Source organism: Phacochoerus africanus, chromosome 3 (genome assembly GCF_016906955.1).
Source record: "Phacochoerus africanus isolate WHEZ1 chromosome 3, ROS_Pafr_v1, whole genome shotgun sequence".
NCBI classification, from domain to species: domain Eukaryota; kingdom Metazoa; phylum Chordata; class Mammalia; order Artiodactyla; family Suidae; genus Phacochoerus; species Phacochoerus africanus.
Window position 1 is genome coordinate 35,265,460 of NC_062546.1, and position 18,527 is coordinate 35,283,986.

The 18,527-nt window shown below is 48.5% G+C and overlaps 1 protein-coding gene across 12 annotated transcripts in view; it reads right to left on the reverse strand.

Moving 5' to 3' along the window:
• Positions 1–18,527, reverse strand: part of RIN2 (Ras and Rab interactor 2) — a 256,317-nt gene that overhangs the window by 68,042 nt on the left and 169,748 nt on the right. For 8 of the 12 annotated variants that reach the window (XM_047771604.1, XM_047771607.1, XM_047771605.1 and 5 more), the window contains one exon: positions 1,296–1,396. The exons of 2 other annotated variants lie outside the window; for them this stretch is intronic. In XM_047771604.1, coding sequence (XP_047627560.1) covers positions 1,296–1,396 — 101 coding nt within the window. 2 more of the 12 variants (XM_047771612.1, XM_047771611.1) reach the window with 2 other exon arrangements.

Genomic DNA, 18,527 nt, shown 5'->3' on the forward strand with positions numbered 1-18,527 from the left:
AGAAATCCTTAGGCTAAAAGTTCCACAAAGTTTGGAACTACTCCGAACACGGGGCAGAAAAATCTCTAATCAAAAATCACTGCGCATCTGTCCAGTTCATGCAGGGGGGAAAGATGAACCCATCAAAGCCAATCACACTGAAGTCAAGGGAATCACAGAATGCCCCGGGGAGGACCATCTGGTCTACCCCCATCGTTTTGTACAGGAGGAGCGCAAACGGAAGGCACAGAGCATTTCCACAGCTGAGGGGGAACACGGTTTCTCCAGAGACGCGGGTGTGGAAGCACCAACCTCCAGCTGCAGGGCGCCTCCCTGAGACAGCCAGCTCTCTCCTCCAAGGAAGGAACCAGTTGGGCTGGTTTGAAACTTGCCTGGACAACCAGAGCCACCTGATTCATCTGCGTCTGCAGGACTCCTCCTGTCCCGGCTCATGACTTGCAAGCAAAACCAGCTCTGTTCATCTCACCCTCACCCTGTGCCAGGCAACCGCAAGCCCATTTCCTGAGCAAAGAGGGAAGTGGATCATGACTCTGGCCTGCGAGGCACCAAGCATCTGTGCCGTTTTGCAGTGATTATGCTCTGGCCATGACCTCGAGCCTTGCTGGCTATGAACTACAGCCTCTAAGAGCTGGAGGAGGTTTGGGGGCTTCCCCTCCAGCCTACCCCCCCCCACCCCAGCCCCGACCTCTGCACCCCCATTCTGCAGAAAAGCCAGTCCCTAACAACCTGCTTAGACCACGTGTAATACAAGCACAACAGAGAAGCACAACGTAACATGCCTAACCCGTGCGTACACCGCCTCCCGTTTCTTCATCACCTGCAATCGCATCCAATTTCCAATACAATGGATCGCATTTCAGGCTCAGAGCCATGGTACGTGCTGGGGTTTTTCTGACCTGAGAATGCAAAATGAGTCCATCCTCCTTAGTGCTGCCTTGAAACCTTCTGGAGACTGACAGGGGCTACACTGAATTCTACTTTGCACACGGAGGAGCCTGCTGCCTTACTGGTGCCATCACTGTGAGCAGGTGCATATGGCAGGGAGAACTGTAAGTTTCCGGGTTCTGGTGCCAGGAGGAACGCAGAGGAGGCAAAGTTCAAGAGCCTTCAGACGGATTAACGTGAACACAGACAACCGGGTCCTAGGCCACTCCCACCTCCTACAGAGCTTCTTCTGGAGTGGCCACCACACCCCCAGCTCCCAAACCTGAGGAGCGACCGGAACCACAGTCCTTGTGGCCGACGGGGTTCATGTCGCCCCATCGCGCGCCTGACGCCTTAGTTGCCTCGGTCACCTGTGGGCTTCGGAGGGTCCCAGGCCATTTTCCAGGCTGACATCTGTCTGCACCATCTCCTGTTTCAGTTCGCCGATCTCCGAGGCGATTGTGTCAATGAGCTGTTCAAAGACAAAAATAGTGTGACGTCAGGAAGTGGAAGAGGCGTGCCCAGAGCCCTGCCACTTCAGCCACTGGGTTAGGAACACCCAGATGACCACCTCTTAAAAAAAAAAAAAAAAAAAAAATCCTGCCTCTGTGAATTTCCTTTCCCCAGAGGAAAAAAATAGAGCGGGAGGGAACAGCTTCTTCTTAGAAAGAGGAAGCAGTTAGGTTTCGGTGTCACCCTAAGACAAAGAATATGACACCCAGTTTGGTTTCTGGATATGAATAAAAAGAGGAATGAAGAAATCCAGGCAAAACCAGGCCCCCACACTCATAAGGTCAAAGTGAAAACTCAAAAGGGATGCTCTGGCTTAGAATGTATACCATCCTGGAGTTCCCTGGTGGCTCAGTGGGTAAAGGATCTAGTGTTGTCACTGCTGTGGTACGGGTTCAATCCCTGGAACCTCCACATGCTGTGGCGAGGCCAAAAAAATGTATACTATCCTTATCCTGGTTACAGTGATAAGTCTATTTCAAAAATAGATAGTTTGCATGTCAACTTCTAATGATTTTAAATTTCTCATATTATTCTTTGCTTTTTTTTTGTCTTTTGTCTTTTCTAGGGCTGCAACCACGGCATATGGAGGTTCCTGGGTTAGGTGTCTAATTGGAGCTGTAGCCACCGGCCTACACCACAGCTCACAGCAACGCCGGATCCGTAACCCATTGAGGGAGGCCAGGGATGGTACCTGCAAACCCCATGGTTCCTAGTCGGATTCGTTAACCACTGAGCCACAACGGGAACTCCTTGATGAAGCGATTGTTAGGAGAAAAGGAAGAGAGAGGGCTGTGTGGGGTTGGAAGTGAGTAAGCAGGTGGGGCAAGGAGCAGTGATGGGGAATTGATGGGGAAATATATGCTTTTCTTGAAAGTTTGTGTGGCCTTGCACCCCCCCCACCCACACACCTGGGAAGAGGCTACATGGGACCCAGGAAATTGGTCTGAATCCTTGAGCCCACTGAATTCATTCACTTCACTGAATCTTTCCTGGGGCTAACCAGGCCCTGTGTGTGCAGAACAGCTGTTTTCAAAGTGTCACTGCTCATTAATTCTTTAAAAAATGTACTTAATTTTCCTGCATTATTTATGTCAACATTTAATAATGTTTTATTTATTTATCTAGTTATCTCTTTCTATTTATTTATTTTTGGCCACTTCCCCAGCATGCAGAAATTCCCAGGCCAGGGATCGAACCTGCACCACAGCTATAACCACTGCCACAGCAGTGACAATGCCAAATCCTTAACCCGCTGAGCCATGAGGGAACTCCTAGATTATTGTTTTAAAATAAATATTTAAAATAAACTTTTTCTTCATTTTATTTTCTCCTTTTTTTCTTTTCTTTTCTTTTCTTTTTTTGAGGGCTGCGCCCATGGCATATGGAAGTTCCCAGGCTAGGGGCTGAATCGGAGCTACAGCTGCCGGCCTATTCCACAGCCATGTCTGCGACCTACACTACACCTCACAGCAATGCTGGTTCCCCCACCCACTGAGCAAGGCCAGGGATTGAACCTGCATCCTCTTGGATGCTAATTGGATTCATCTCTATGCACCCGAACGGGAACTCCCAGGGGGTCTCCTTTTACACATGCCAGTGGCAGAAATTCAGAAGTCTGGGAGTTTCCTTGTGGCTCAGTGGGATCCAGCGTTTTCACGACTGTGGCTTGAGTCGCTGTTGTGGTGCAGGTTCCATCTCTGGCCGGAATGTGGGAAAACAGGAGCCTTCACATGGTGTGCTGGGGGTGGGGGCGGGGGGGGGCATGAAGCCACCTTGGAGAGCAAGTTGCAGTATCCTGCTAGGGCTGAAGATACACAGACCTCCCACATATGCACTCAAAAGAAACCCTTGCATATTTCTAAGAATATTGGCCGCACTGCTACTTATAAGGAAACCAAAAATTATCAGTATCTAAATGTCCATCAATTGGAGAATGGGTAAATGGAGGTAGAGAATACGACACAGCCGTTAAAATTAATGAACCAGAGCTAAACGCATCAACACATACACACACGCAAAAGCTCAAACAAGTTTTCATAAAAGCAAAACAATTAAAAATAAAAAAGGTGAAAGGGATTACATTCAGTACATGATGTTTAAAACCAGGCAAAACTGTATTATTTAATTACATATAAATATACATAAAGAAAGCTGATTCTAAGATGCTGAATGGATTATCATCCTGTTCCTTGAGACGAGAAATGGATGGCGGTGTTCACAGGTGGAGGGGCTCAACCACCCCTGACACTGCCTTTCCTTTTTTTTTTTTTTTCTTTTTGTCTTTTCTAGGGCCGCTCCCACAGCATATGGAGGTTCCCAGGCTAGCGGTCTAATAGGAGCTGTAGCCGCTAGTCTACACCACAGCCACAGCAATGCGGGATCCGAGCCACGTCCGTGACCTACACCACAGCTCATAGCAACACCGGATCCTTAACTCACTGAGCAAGGCCAGGGATCATACCCGCATCCTCATGGTTCCTAGTCAGATTCAGTAACCACTGAACCACAATGGGAACTCCAGACACTTCATTTCTTAAAGTAAAATGGCAAAATGATAAGATTTGAGGGAGCCAGTGAGGTGTATTTCAGTACTATGTGCGATTTTGTATAGGTTTACATACTTCCTCTTCAAAACTATTAGGAAATGAAGAGAAGGGGTGGATGTGCATGAAATGGAAGGACAAAGAGGCACTGAACAGGGAGTGCGCAGGGTGAACTGAGGGATGTCCGAGTGTCTGGGCAGAGGTCACCCCGCCCATCCTAGGCTCTGCCTGGGGTCCTGGATGGGACAGTCCCACAGCCCACAGGGAACAGACAGGCCTGCCCTGGAGAGGGCCAGCCCCAGCCTCAGGCAAACCTGGAAGAAAGATTCCCAGTCTGGCACATTCCGCCTCCCCACCCTCCATCCCCTTCCCACCCACCATGGTGATTTGAAGGCAAAAGTCCCCAATGGCTTGCCAGATGGCTCTGCCCCAAACACATGCTGCAAACAAAGGTTCTCATGCAGCAGGATGGCAAATCGCGGGTGACACTGATACGGATGGAGGAGGCACAGGGAGTTGTAGAAATCCTGGTAAGGGACCATAGACAGAAAAGGAAACCTATGGAACTTTGGGAGATCACTATAAGTTAATAATTGCTCAAGAAAGCCATCAGAACAAGGCAGGCTTGTTGACTAGTGGAGGTGGCGGGAGGGAGGGGTGTGTGTGGGGGCAGAATTTGCCTCGGGTCTTTGGGTGGGGGATGGGATGAGGCCTGCATTCAGGTTCAAACCCAGGGCAGGAATTTAAGGACTACCCTTCCGCTGACTTGAATACGGGATACCAAGGAGGAGCTACTACTCCCATAAAGGAAGAGGTGACTCGCCTTGGATGATAAAACTGTAGCCCACCTCATCTTGGGGGCACAGGCTCCTTGACTGCCCATGTGCATCTCTCACAAGTGACCTATCCTAATAAATCTATTTCTTGCCTATCACTTTGTCTCCCTGAATTCCTTCTGTGTAGAGGCATAAAGGACCTGAACCTCAGTAAGTCCAGACACTGAGTGAGTGATTCTAATTTAAAATGTGGGTTCAAGTCCCAATCTGGGTTTAGGCTGGGGTCAAGCCATTAGTGCTGTCAGATTGAGCACCCCTTATCTGTAAAGCAGAAAGGGGATGTGGGGACCCCCAGACACAAAGGTGGGTGAGGATGGAGGCTGCACCTGCCTGGATGCCTATGGGGCTGGATGGGGGCTTTTCCAGCCCCTCCATCTCCCTGCCCTGCCCCTTTCCACCCCAACTCACCCATCTGAAGGTACAGATTGACCTGACAAGGAACCCCAGAGCCGGGCCTACCTCAGCTTAGACAGGTTAGATGTCCACCAGGCCCTGCGACTGTAGATTCATGTCCACATGGCACTGACTGGACTTTAGCAGTTACCCACATGGTCCCCAGACACATGTGTGTTTGACTGGTTTTCGTTCCTGTAGATGTTTGACCTCATGCCTACGTTCTCGTGTTCTTCCAGACTTCATTCTTTGAGGGCAAAGGCAGAGAACTTACCACTCACCTAAGGGAACCCCCATTTTAACCTCAGGTTTAACCTTTTCCCATGGGAAAGCCAACAGCAGCTTCAGTATAAGTGGGTCTTTTTTTAAATTTTTTTGTTTTTTGTTTTTTTTTTTTTGCTTTTTAGGGCCACACCTGTGGCATATGGAGGTTCCCAAGCTAGGGGTCAAATCAGAGCTGTAGCCGCCAGCCTACACCAGAGCCATAGCAACGCAGGATCCAAGCCACAGCTCACAGCAACAGTGGGTCCTTAATCCACTAAGCAAGACCAGGGATTGAACCTGTATCTCCATGGACGCTAGTCAGATTCTTTAACTGCTGAGCCATGATGAGAATGCCTCAATGTGAGTGTTTTACCAAAGTTAGTGCCACTGTTTCTCCAAAACCACTTATACAACCCAAGACCCCAATACACCCTGATCCCTGTCTAGAATTCCTACAAGGTGGGGGCACTAAGCATCTGCCAAGCTGACCAGCCAGCCCTGCCCTCCACACCCCTGCCTGGCTGCCCAGGACATGTGTGGACCCCTGGGAAGGCAGCCACAGAGCGAAGCAGCTGAACCAGTGAACCAGTATGTGAAATGGGGCACCAGGTCCCAGAGCACTGAGTTGGTGACAGAGTAGTTCTTACACCAAAAACACAGCATCTCCAGAAAACTCCATAAGCAGTGATGTGGTCGGGGCTCAGCAGAGTCTGCTCTGATAAAACCAGGGTATCACCTGTATTCATTCTGCCTCTGGGGAGACGGGTGCAGGGAGAGAGGTCTGCTGGCAGGATGAGCGCTCAGGGGAGCAGGCTTGAGGGAGGGGCACCCAATGACCACCACACAGAGGTGAAGGAGGCTGGCCAGGGGCTGGTCCCTTCCTCATTCTGCTCAGAAAGCCAGTGCCCCAGGGCTCCAAAACAAAGCCTGGGTGATTTTCACACCGTCTGGCAGCCAGACCAATGGCAGGAGAATTCCGGAAGCCCCGTGTTTTTTCCCTGTGATCACACCCAGGGCTGGGCCTGGACAAGGCTGGACCTGCCGGACTCCAGTGTGGTGCAGGCATCTACACTGATCTGGATCCTTCTGTAGCCATTCTGGGTAATTTCCCGTCAGCAGGAACCTCACCTCCGGAGCCACACTTCCAGCAGGAGGCGGGTACAGCCTGGAGGCAGCTAGTCTGCAGCAAGGAAGGACCTGGTGGTGTGGCAGCATGGGGGAGTGGGGGCGGGGGCAGTTTGGGCTCAGAAAGACCTGACTCTCTCCAGAGCTCATCTCAGCCGTGTCAGCTGAGTCCTCATCCTGGGACCCCCACACTAAGGCTGGTGCTGGGGGAGGGGGGTGGATGATTAAATAGAACTATGAGATTAAAGCATTCTGCAGCATGCACCCAAATGCTCCCGAATTCTCTTCCCAGTGAAACTCTCCATATGAATGGTGATCTGCTATGAAGCAGAGAGCTGATAAAGCTGACACTTAACACCAATCCATACACCTCACTGCCTGCGGTACAGTGCCAGCATTTTTTTTTTTTTTTTTTTTAGGGCCACACTTTGGGCGTATGGAGGTTCCCAGGCTAGGGGTCTAATCAGAGCTACAGCTGCTGGCCCACACCACAGACACAGCAATGCAGGATCCGAGCTGCGTCTGAGACCTACAACACAGCTCACACTCATGACAACGCTGGATCCTTAGCCCACTGAGCGAAGCCAGGGATTGAACCCTCAACCTCACGATTACTAGTTGGATTCGTTTCTACTGAGCCAAGATGGGAACTCCCTTGCTGCCTACAAAGAGGCCACTTCATCCCCAGGAGCAGACAGAATCTACAAGAGACCAGTGTTCCCAGACTCCAGCCCCACCCCCCCAGTCTGCCCAGAAGTCTCTCATCTCAGACCTGCCCACGAGATGCCAATTTCCCCAACCAACCGCAGGGCAGGACTCCAAATCTTGTTTTCTTTTGGTTAGGGTTAGATAAAAGGAGAAAAATTCTCTTGAAGGTCAAGTAAAAATAAAACAAGAAAGTGCTTCCAGAGCAACTTCTGATCCAGTGCTCTTCAAATTCCGGGACTCACTTAGGCCTGTTATCAGGGCTTCTGAAAAGGATGTGTCGCTGATATAGGTGAAGATTTCAAACCTAGGGTGTGGGAAAAGTCAAGGGCTTGGCTCTCAGCCAGGGAATTTCTACTCCCCAAGTACATCGACTTGGCCTTGGGCTGCGATGGGCCTTTACAATCCTATCAGTGCAGACCTACCTCCAGGTCATGGAAAAACTGCTGACCCCACAAGGGCCTATTCTGTTCATCTCTGCTGAGCCAGACACTCTTGGTAGGTGCACCCCATGCTAGAGTTTTTCTAAAGCAGTCTGTAAAATAATGGGCGTCTTATAAACTTTCCAATGATCTTTGCCCCTAGGAACTGTCACCATGGAAACAGAAAAGTAATGAAGGCTTCATCCCTTTGCTTATAGAGGAGGGTCTGGGACCAATGCTAGAGCATCTTGGGATCTTGCACTTTTCTTTGTTTTATTTTTTGTATGGTGTGTTACATCTCCCAAGGATGTTTGCACTTATTTTGTGTGTATGGGGTGGGGCGGGGGGGGGGGGTCAAACACCCACCCCAGCAGTGACAATGCCGGATCTTTCACCTGCTGTGCCACAAGGGAACTCTGGTTTGTACTTATGTTTTTGAAATTTAATAATAATTACAGACATAATACATGAATACACTGCCGTTGAAAAATCTAGATTATTGTAGTTAAAAATGAATCTCCCTTGACCATTACCCATAATCCCATCTACTCAGAGGGAACCACTATTATCAGTTTCCCCGTATCACTCTTTTTGTTTGTTTGTTTGTTTGTTTTGGCCATGCCTGTGGTATGTGGAAGTTCATGGGCCAGGGCCATGAACCTGAGCCACAAAGTGACTTGAGCCACCAAGAGACAATGCTGGATCCTCAACACACTGAGCCACCAGGGATCTCCAATTCTTCTTCTTTTTCTTTTTTTTGGTCTTTTACGGCTACACCTGCAGCATATGGAGTTCCTGGGCTGGGGTCAAATCGGAGCTGCAGCTGCTGGCCTGCAACACAACCACAGCAATGCTGGACCTGAGCTGCATCTACGACCTACACCACAGCTTGTGGCAATGCCAGTTCCTTAACCCACTGAGGGAGGCCAGGAGTTTAACCTGCATCCTCATGGAGACTAGTCAGGTTCTTAACCCACTGAGCCACAATGGGAACTCCTTCAATCATTCTTGACTGGTATCACTGTGTGCTTTTTCTACCCAATGCAATTGTACCGATGTATCGTCGCACAGCTTCCTTATACTCATTTCACCCAAGGAAATGTGGGATTTATCCATGTTGACGCATGGAGCCTTGGTTCATTCATTTAAGTGGGAATGGTTTTTCACCCTAGGGATAAAGCCCACAGGGATATACATAGGAAAATATCATGTATCCATTCTATTTTGATAGACACTTAGGTGGTTTCCAATATTTTGCTGTCACAAGCATTCCAGTGATGGACATCCTTGTGCATGTGCGAAACCTCAGCGAAAACGCCAGGTTCTGTGCACATGGAGGCTACGAGGCGGTACCACATGGCTCTCTGGGGGCAGGTCCAGCTATAGCGCCTTCGCCTTCTTTGAAAACACCTCTCTTGGAGTTCCCGTCATGGCACAGTGTTAACGAATCTGACTAGGAACCATGGGGTTGCGGGTTTGATCCCCGACCTTGCTCAGTGGGTTAAGGATCCGGCGTTGCCGTGAGCTGTGGGGTAGGTTGCAGACGCAGCTAGGATCCCGCGTTGCTGTGGCTCTGGTGTAGCCTGGGAACCTCCATTTGCCACGGGGGGCGGCCCTAGAAAAAAAAAAAAAGAAAACTCCTCTCTTGTGAGCGTTTGCAAGAGTCAAACCTTTAAGCTTTGGCAAATCTGATGTGTCTAAGTGACTATTTATTGTCTTTATGTGCTTTGCCCAGATTATACATGTCGAGGAAGACATTTTCCTCTGCCCTTCTGACTGGTTTAAGAATTAAATGGACACAGAGTTCCCGTCGTGGAGCAGCGGAAATGAATCTGACTGGGAACCATGAGGATGCAAGTTCGATTCCCTGGCCTCACTCAGTGGGTTAAGGATCCAGCGTTGCCGTGAGCTGTGGTGTAAGCCAGCAGCTGTAGCTCTGATTTGACCCCTAACCTGGGAACCTCTATATGCCACGGGTGTGGCCCTAAAAAGACAAAAAAAAAAAAGAATTAAATTGACAGAAGACAGGAGGGACCCAGGAGAAATGGCCCAAAACCTTAAATACACTTTCAGCTAAAGACAAAGAGGATGCTGCTGGAGTGGTTTGGGGCTTCAAAGGGGAGGAAGGAAATTCAAATGTCTCCTGGGCCCTGCAGAGACAATGGGACACAGAGGAATTTTCAGACTTCCTGTCTCCACCACCTTGTGTATCCCTCAGTATCCATGGTAACAGCTCCCTTCCTGGAACAAACTCACTGTCTACTCTCTTTTAAGCAATTTAGGGGGAAGGTCAAATGTTCTTCCTGAGTCTTTAGGTTGACTGTTTTCAGCTCCAAATATTTTGCATGCCAAAGAGATGGTCTAGGGTGGCAGGTTCTTCTCCCCTGCATATTTCTGCTATTTGTGTTTCTTCCTTTGAGGGATCATCTTTCATTTATCTGTTGTACATTTGGGGGTTTCTTGATTTTTCCGTTTTACTTTTTATGGCCGCAACTGTGGCACATGGAAGTTCTCGGGCTGGGGTCAAAAGGGAGCTGCAGCTGAGGCCTAGGCCACAGCCACAGCAACACTGGATCCGAGCCACATCCGTGCCCTATGATGCAGCTTGCAGCAACGCTAGATCCTTAACCCACAGAGTGAGGCCATGGATACTAGTTGGGTTCTTAACCCACTGAGCCACAAGGGGAACTCCTTGATTTTTCTTAAGATATATTAAGTTGTGGATATGAATCCATTGTCTCAAATACTGAAAAGATTTCCTCTCATCCTGCTCTTCTGTCTTTTAAATTTCCTTAAATTTGAAGTATTGATAGAATCCAAAGTTCCTTATGGCTCTTGCTTACTAAACCTTGTCTAGAAAGACAGTCCTTATCTCAAAGTAATGAAGTCTCCCCTATTCTTTGCTAAGACACAGATAGTTTTGTCTATTTACCTGTGATGTATTAGTTTATTTGTCGGCCTTTTATCTATCTGCATTTATTTATTTTTATTTTTTATTTGTTGTCTTTTTAGGGCCTCACCCGCAGCATATGGAGGTTCCCAGGCGAATCAGAGCTGTACCCACCAGCCTACACCACAGCAATGCCTGATCTGAGCCATGTCTGTGACCCACACCACAGCTCATAGCAACACCGGATCCTTAACCCACTGAGTGAGGCCAGGGATCGAACCTGCATCCTATTTGGATTCGTTTCTGCTGTGCCATGACGGGAACTCCCATTCATTTGCATTTAATGCTGAGTGTGCAGTGAAGTCAGGATGAGGAGATGAGGGCATGACTATGATAAGACCAGGGCTGGGTTCCTGCAGCCCCTAAACCCGGGACCTATAGCCCCTAAGCCCTTAAACCCAGTGACATCTGCCCCCGGGGGCCCTTCTGCAGGCCACAGAATCTGCCCAGAAGGCTGCCTTTTCCCAGTTCGCCCAAGGGCTGGGGGGCCCTGGAAGCAGGAACTCTGCCCTGGATTTTTCATTCCAAATGGAGCCCCCAACCCCAAGCCCATCTGGGGGTTTGCGATGGAAATGCTATAAAATTAGGTTGTGATGATTGTTGTACAACTATAAATGTAATAAAATTCATTGAGTTTAAAAAAAAAAGAGCAAAAACAAAAACAAATAAATTCAAAAAGACAAATGGAGAACTAAAGAGCACCACAGTATATATGTCACAGTCCCTCAGCCCCGCTGATCCCAAATAGCCCCTTAACCACCGTTCGAACTTTCCTATTTATCAAAAAACAAAAAAACCCCAAAAAGCCACTCAACACCCACTTTCTTTTCATCTCACTTCTTTTTAGAGTCAAAACAAATTCAGCATACCTCCAACACACTCCTGTAGAGGAAAAGCTAATAAGCAACGCCCCCATCCCCATTCCATGCTCTGAGCTGTGAATGGTTCGACATGTGTAACTTTCTGTTTTTAGCTCACAGTAGTAAATAGCGGTATTTAGAAGAAACAAACACCAGTGAATAATGGAATACTTACAAGCAGAATTTTGGACAAATGCCCGGCTTCGAATTCCTTTGGCCCTGCTGATTCAAGCAGTGCATCCTTGAGGAAATAATCTGACCCCTTAAATTTCCTCGCCCATGAATTTCCTCCCAGGGCTGTTTAAGAGCCCACAGAGGAGTTTCCGCTGTGGCACAATGGGATCGGTGGTGTCTGAGGAGCGCTGGGACACAGGTTCCATTCCAGGCTGTGGCCTAGGTCCCAACTGTGGCTTGGATCTGATCCCTGGCCTGGGAACTCCACATGCCACAGGGTGCCCCCCCTTCCCCCCCTAGAAAGAGTCCATGGAGGTACCCCAGGCAAAATACCACCTTCAGCATTTGCAGGGGCAGGAGGCGGGGGTGGGGGTGGGGGGGTGGGGAACGGGGAAGAGGGCTTAGCAATTTACCCGCCACCACCCAGCACGGAGGACTGAAAAGTGAGTGGTCTGGCTGAAAGCCTGCTGGAAGTGCAGGGTGGGGTTAAACAGCAGGATGGCTCCCTGTGTCTGCTGGGGACACAGGTCCTGCTGCAGTGCCCCTGGGGGAGACCTCCCTGTGCTATGACCTCCAGGCATCACAATTCCACAGGACTTGTTAGGGGCCTGATAAGCATGGACGTACTTAAAGTGGACAGATATATATAAAATTTGAGGAGCTGCAGAAAAGTCAGCTTAGGTGTTCCCATTGTGGCGCAGAGGAACTGAATCCGACTAGGAACCATGAGGTTGCGGGTTCGACCCCTGGCCTCGCCCAGTGGGTTAAGGATCCGGTGTTGCTGTGAGCTGTGGTGTAGGTTGCAGACGTGGCTCGGATCTGGTGTGTCTGTGGTGTAGGCCAGCAGCTGTAGCTCCGATTAGACCCCTAGCCTGGGGACCTCCACATGCCGCGGGTGTGGCCCTAAAAAGCAAAAGAAAAAAAAGGTCAGTTTATACATCAGCTTAGCGCCCCTTGTGTGCGTTGGTACTGGCTTCGGGACCTCACCAATGGACCAGGCTTTCTGCAGCTTTTAGTCTCTTGGACCTTCCTCGCATCTGAAAAGCCCTGCAAACATCAGGCTGCACAGTGGCCTCCTGTCAGACCAGCGCTTGCACCTGAGACGTTAGGTGCTTGCCCAGTGCCTTTGGGGGATGAGAACCTGGCCCTACACAGCCAGCCCCCAATACCTCATTGGAGGGCTGGACCTCCTTTGTCTGGTACACAGAGACCTTCTCTGGTGGAGAAGGACCCTTAGAATCGTTTCTCTACCACGCGCTGATGGGCTCTAAATACGTTATACACCATGCACCGGGTATCAATACTCCAGGCTCCCTCACCTCCGGTCCTTTAAGGTGGAGCCAAAGTTACCCTCAGGGGACTTTGCTTGAACTCGGACCCTTGTCTGACCTTCTCTGCTTCACTCTACTAGGAGTTTCTCTGGGGAGCCCTTCCCAATGACCACTTTCAGGAAACTTTTTAGTTCTGAACCTATTTCTGGAGACCTGATCCAAGATGTCCTCCCCCCCCTCCCCCTTTCACCACTTGATATCAGTGGTCCTGCTTCTGGGATCATCCTGGAGTCGGAGGTTCTCCCAGATGGGCCCCACTAGGATGTAAATTCCACAGAGCAGGGACAGTGTCCTTCTGCTCTCGGCAGTGACCTCTGAGCTCAGGACAGTCCGAGTGGTTGAATGAATGGGTGTCCTCCTCTCTTCTGCCTTCCTCTTGGTAACTTCCCTGTCCATTTCTTGCCAGGACCCGGGGGTAAATTGGGACATGGAGAGGGTGGAGCTCCGGCCAGTCCATTAGAACCTCAGCTGGACATTCTGGGGAAGTGACTGACACTGTGGCTGCCACTAAAAAGGTGCTGCTCCGTTCTCAGTTGTTCACCAAAACACACCCCTGAGGTTGAACATACAAGGCAGAGATCTCCCTTGAGCCACAGCTACATTCTCACCGAGCAGAAGGGATCAGCTTTAAAGCATGGACCCTCTGGAATTCCAGCCGTGGAGCAGCAGGAACGAATCCAACTAGGAACTGTGAGGCTGTGGGTTCGACCTCTGGCCTCGATCAGTGGGTTAATGATCTGGCATTGCCATGAGCTGTGGTGTACGTCACAGATGTGGCTCAGATCTGGCATTGCTGTGGCTGTGGTGTAGGCCGGCGGCTGTAGCTCTGATTGGTTCCCTAGCCTAGGAACCTCCATATGCCTTGGGTGCAGCCGTAAAAAGTAAAAAAAACACCCCCAAAAAACCATGGACCCTCTCATAAATTGCTTCTATCAACGAGTAAGAGAAACCCTCCTTGGCTCTGTCCTGCTAGACATTCGCCACCAAACACGGGCGAGGCCGTGAAGGCGGGGAGAACCCTGCTGGCGAAGGGGGCCAAAGATTCAGTGCAACCTCTAGAGGCCCAGCCCAGAGCTGTTTGCTAGTTTAACAGCATTTGCAATGACCCTCCACAGCAAACACTGGCATAACTTTAAATTTAGTGCATACTTGGAAAAAAAAATTTTTTTTAAGATACATAGAGTGTCTGTAGTTCAATACATGAAATACGGAAGCAGCCAGTATGGATTACCTTGAAACCTTCCTTCTGCTGAGGTCCTGATTTACTTTGAAAGCTGTCTAGCCATGGATGTGTTAGATGCTTCAGTGATCTCAGAAGTCACAGACACGGCCATATCACTGCCCACGGCTTTGTGTTTTTAAGGTTAAAGAACAAGCGAATTGACAGAAACACCATGAAGAACAAAGATCTTCTAAGAGTTGGTGCTAATGTTTTCACCAGCCCTGGCTTCAGCATTTGTGTCAGAAGTTTGATTTTACTTTTTTTTTTCTTTTTTTACGGCTGCACCTGCAGCATATGGAAGTTCCTGGGCTTGGGGTCGAATCGGAGCTGCAGCTGACACCTACGTCACAGCCATAGCAACGCCCAGATCCAAGCCCCATCTGCAACCTATGCCGTAGCTTGCGGCAACACTGGAGTGGGCCAGGGATCAAACCCGCATCCTCATGGATACTAGTTGGGTTTGTAACCTGCTGAGCCACAATGGGAACTCCTGATTTTTTTCTTTTTTTTTTCTTTTTAGGGCCACACTGTGACATATGGAGGTTCCCAGGCTAGGGGTCGAATCAGAGCCATAGCTACATGGGATCCGAGCCAAGTCTGCGATCTATACCACAGACCACAGCTCATGGCAACGTCAGATCCTTAACCCAATGAGCGAGGCCAGGGACTGAACCCGCAAGCTCATGGTTCCTAGTTGGATTCCTTTCCGATGTGCCACAACAGGAACTCCCATACAATGGCTATCATTTCTTAATGTATAGAAATGTTGAATCCCTATGTTGTACACCAGAAATTAATGTAGTATTGTAGATCAATTATACGTCAAAAACAAATTCCTAGAAAAAGAGATCAGATTTGTGGTTACCAGAGACAGGGGGTGAGGGTGTGGGGAGAGGGGACTGGATGACGGGGGTCAAAATGTACAGACTTCCAATTATAAGATAAATAAGTGCTACGGGTGTAACGTACAACATGACTAATTAATACTGCTGTAGGTCACATGTGAAAGTTATTAAGAGAGTAAATCCTAAGCATTCTCATCACAAGGAAAAAAAATTCTTTTTCTTTTGTTTGTATCTATAGAAGATGATATATGTTCACTAAACTTTGTGTGGTCATCATTTCATGACTTTTGTAAGTCAAATCATGATGCTGCACACCTTAAGTTTACACAGTGCTGGATGTCAATTTCAACTCCCTAAGACTGGGGGGAAATAAAAAAAGAAAAGAAATGTATATGGAGTACTTTTTTTTTTTGTCTTTTTGCTCTTTTCTAGGGCTGCACCCATGGCGTATAGAGGTTCCTAGGCTAGGGGTCTAATCGGAGCTGTAGCCGCCGGCCTATGCCAGAGCCACAGCAACACCAGATCCGAGCTGCGTCTGTGACCTACACCACAGCTCATGGCAACGCCAGATCCTTAACCCACTGAGCAAGGCCAGGGATTGAACCCGAAACCTCATGGTTCCTAATCGGATTTGTTAACCACTAAGCCACGACGGGAACTCCTGGAGTACGTTTTAAGCATTAGCCTCCAGGTCAACAACAGAGATGAAAGACATACAAGGTGCTTCATCAAATTTAAGGTACTACCAGTTATAAGACAGTCTTTTTGGCGGGGAGTGGCACACCTGTGGCATATGGAAGTTTCTGGGCCAAGGATCAAACCCGAGCCACAGCAGAGACCCCGGCTGCGGCAGTGACAAGGCTGGAATAATTAATCCGCTGTGCCAGAAGGGAACTCTGACACGGTCTTATTTTATATACCATCGAGGGAAAAAAAAAGAGCTACCAGTTATAATTGTCATGTCCCATGGACTCCAGAATACAAAATCATTTCAGAGAGGGTAAATTTTGAAAATCAGAACAAGTTAGAATTGAAATGCACTATATCCATCTTCACAGAGCTGAAGTCAAAGAGGTCTGGGGTTGTGCTCGTCAACTGTGAGTGGCTTGCTCTGCTGTCTCGTTCATCACAAACAGGCGGTGTGGGGACTAGCATCCTGGAACTCACAACACAGGGGCTGGCAGATGACCAGCCAGCCTTCCAACTTCCTGGGCTCCACCTGGCGCCCCCTCCAGGTGTGACAGGCTCTCAGGAGGTGTGTTCTGCCAAGTCTGGGGCTGGAAGTCTGGCCAGGGCAGATTCCCACACAGCGAGCAGACACCTCTGCCCAGGTCCCCGGGAAACAGGAGGCTGGGGGCCCGATCCCAAGGGAAACGAAAGCTAAACCCAAATGTGCCACCCTTTCAGCCTCCGAGAATTCAGGGAATCCCAGTGTGGGTAGGTTTACCACTGCCGTCAGCCTCACCCATCTGCGCATGGGTTCAGCCACAAAAGTTGTTCTTACCATTAGGAAAACTATGCAAGGAGTTCCCGTCGTAGCTCAGGGGAAACGAATCTGACTAGGATCCATGAGGATGCAGGTTTGATCCCTGGCCTCGCTCAGAGGGTTAAGGATCCGGCGTTGCCGTGAGCTGTGGTGTAGGTTGCAGAGGCGGCTCGGATCCCGCACTGCTATGGCTGTGGTAATAGGTTGGCAGCTACAGCTCTGATTTGATCCCTAGCCTGGGAACTTCCATATGCCACGGGTACGGCCCTTAAAAAAAAGACCAAAAAAAAAAAAAAAGAAAAAGAAAAGAAAACTATGCAAAACTTGAAGCAAAAAAAAAAGTTCCCTTCAAAGTCACAGTTGGGCACCATCTAACAAGCCTGCCTGAATTACCTGGGATGTCATTTTGTTTGACTCTTTTCTTTCTCTTTCACCTGCACCTGCAGCATATGGAACTTTCCAGGTTAGAGATAGAATCAGAGCTGCATGTGCCTACGCCACAACCACAGCAACACTGGATCCAAGCCGCGTCTGTGACCTACACCACAGCTCACGCCAACGCCGAATCCTTAACCCAGTGAGTAAGGCCAGGGATGGAACCTGTATCCTCACAGAGACTAGTCTGGTTCTTAACCCGCTGAGCCACAACAAGAACTCCTGACTCTTCTTTTGATGAAGGCTCAGACTCACTAAAGTCAGATACAGAACTTGCGGTAGACTGGTAAGTCACAAATGAGATTTGTTTGGTAGAAAAAGTAACCCCAGGGGTTTTGGGTTTATTGCCCTGTACAACTTTAGCCACTTTTGTGTTAGGTTAACTGTATAAAATTGCAGTGTTGGAAGGTCCAAAAAAAAAAAAAAAGGTTGCATATCAGCAGTATCAAGCCCATATCTAACCTTGCAAAGTTAGATACACACAAAGCTGGCTGACAGTTGATGTTAAAGCTGGTTCAAGGTAAAAGTCTGTTGTCCACTATTTATTTACCAGTCTCTGTCACCTGTGACCAGCTTTAATATCCTATTGATTTTCTCCTTAAGGCGTTAGATCAATCTTTGATGCATACTCACTATTTGTATGAGAATTGTGTTTTTCACTTTTTGGAAATTATCTCTGAAGTTCAGGGCTATCTGTTCTAAGAGACCGGACAACCGTGGGTCCTTGGTCTTGGGTGTGTACTTGGGGCAGGTGTGCTTAGCCCCTCTGGAGTGAACTTTTCGGTCTGCTCAATTATGAAATAGATCAATGGATTTCTAATGCCTCTTCTGGCTCAAACTCCCGGTGATTGCCAGCTGTCCCTCTCTGCCTTTCCGGAATGTGGTGACCTAAGTATTCTAGTCACATTCACTTCCCTTTTACCACCTCCAGCTTCCTACCCAGCAGCTGAACAGCTGCCTGCACTGGGCTTGCTACAAGCCCTGGAGGAGAAATAATGACTCACTCTTTCTGGAAGGCAATCTGAATGTATAACATATCTACAACTTTAATATGCAAGCCATCAAATTCAGCACTTCTAAGTCTAGGAATCTACCCAAAGAAACAATCAGATAAATGTAAAAGAAATGTTCTTGGGGGCCACATTCATAATAATGAACGATGGAGAAAAGATTAAGGGTTTAATAACAGTGGACTGGTTAAAGTGTGGTCCAGATACCAGAATACTATACAACCATGAAAATGGTGATTCTGTTATATATGTGTTGATAGGTCAATGTATCAAAACAGAGTTCTGTTATTCAGTGGGAAAAAAGTTGAATGGATTCTCTGAGCCCATTTATGTAATATGTTGATCTATGGATTTATGTAATAGAATAGAATTAGAGAAAGTAAAATTTTGGATTCATTGGCATTGGGACAGGGTTCATTTCCAGGTGGAGCAGTTAAAGATGGGAAACTACAGATGAGAGTCTCCTTTTTTTTGGCCACACCTGTGGTA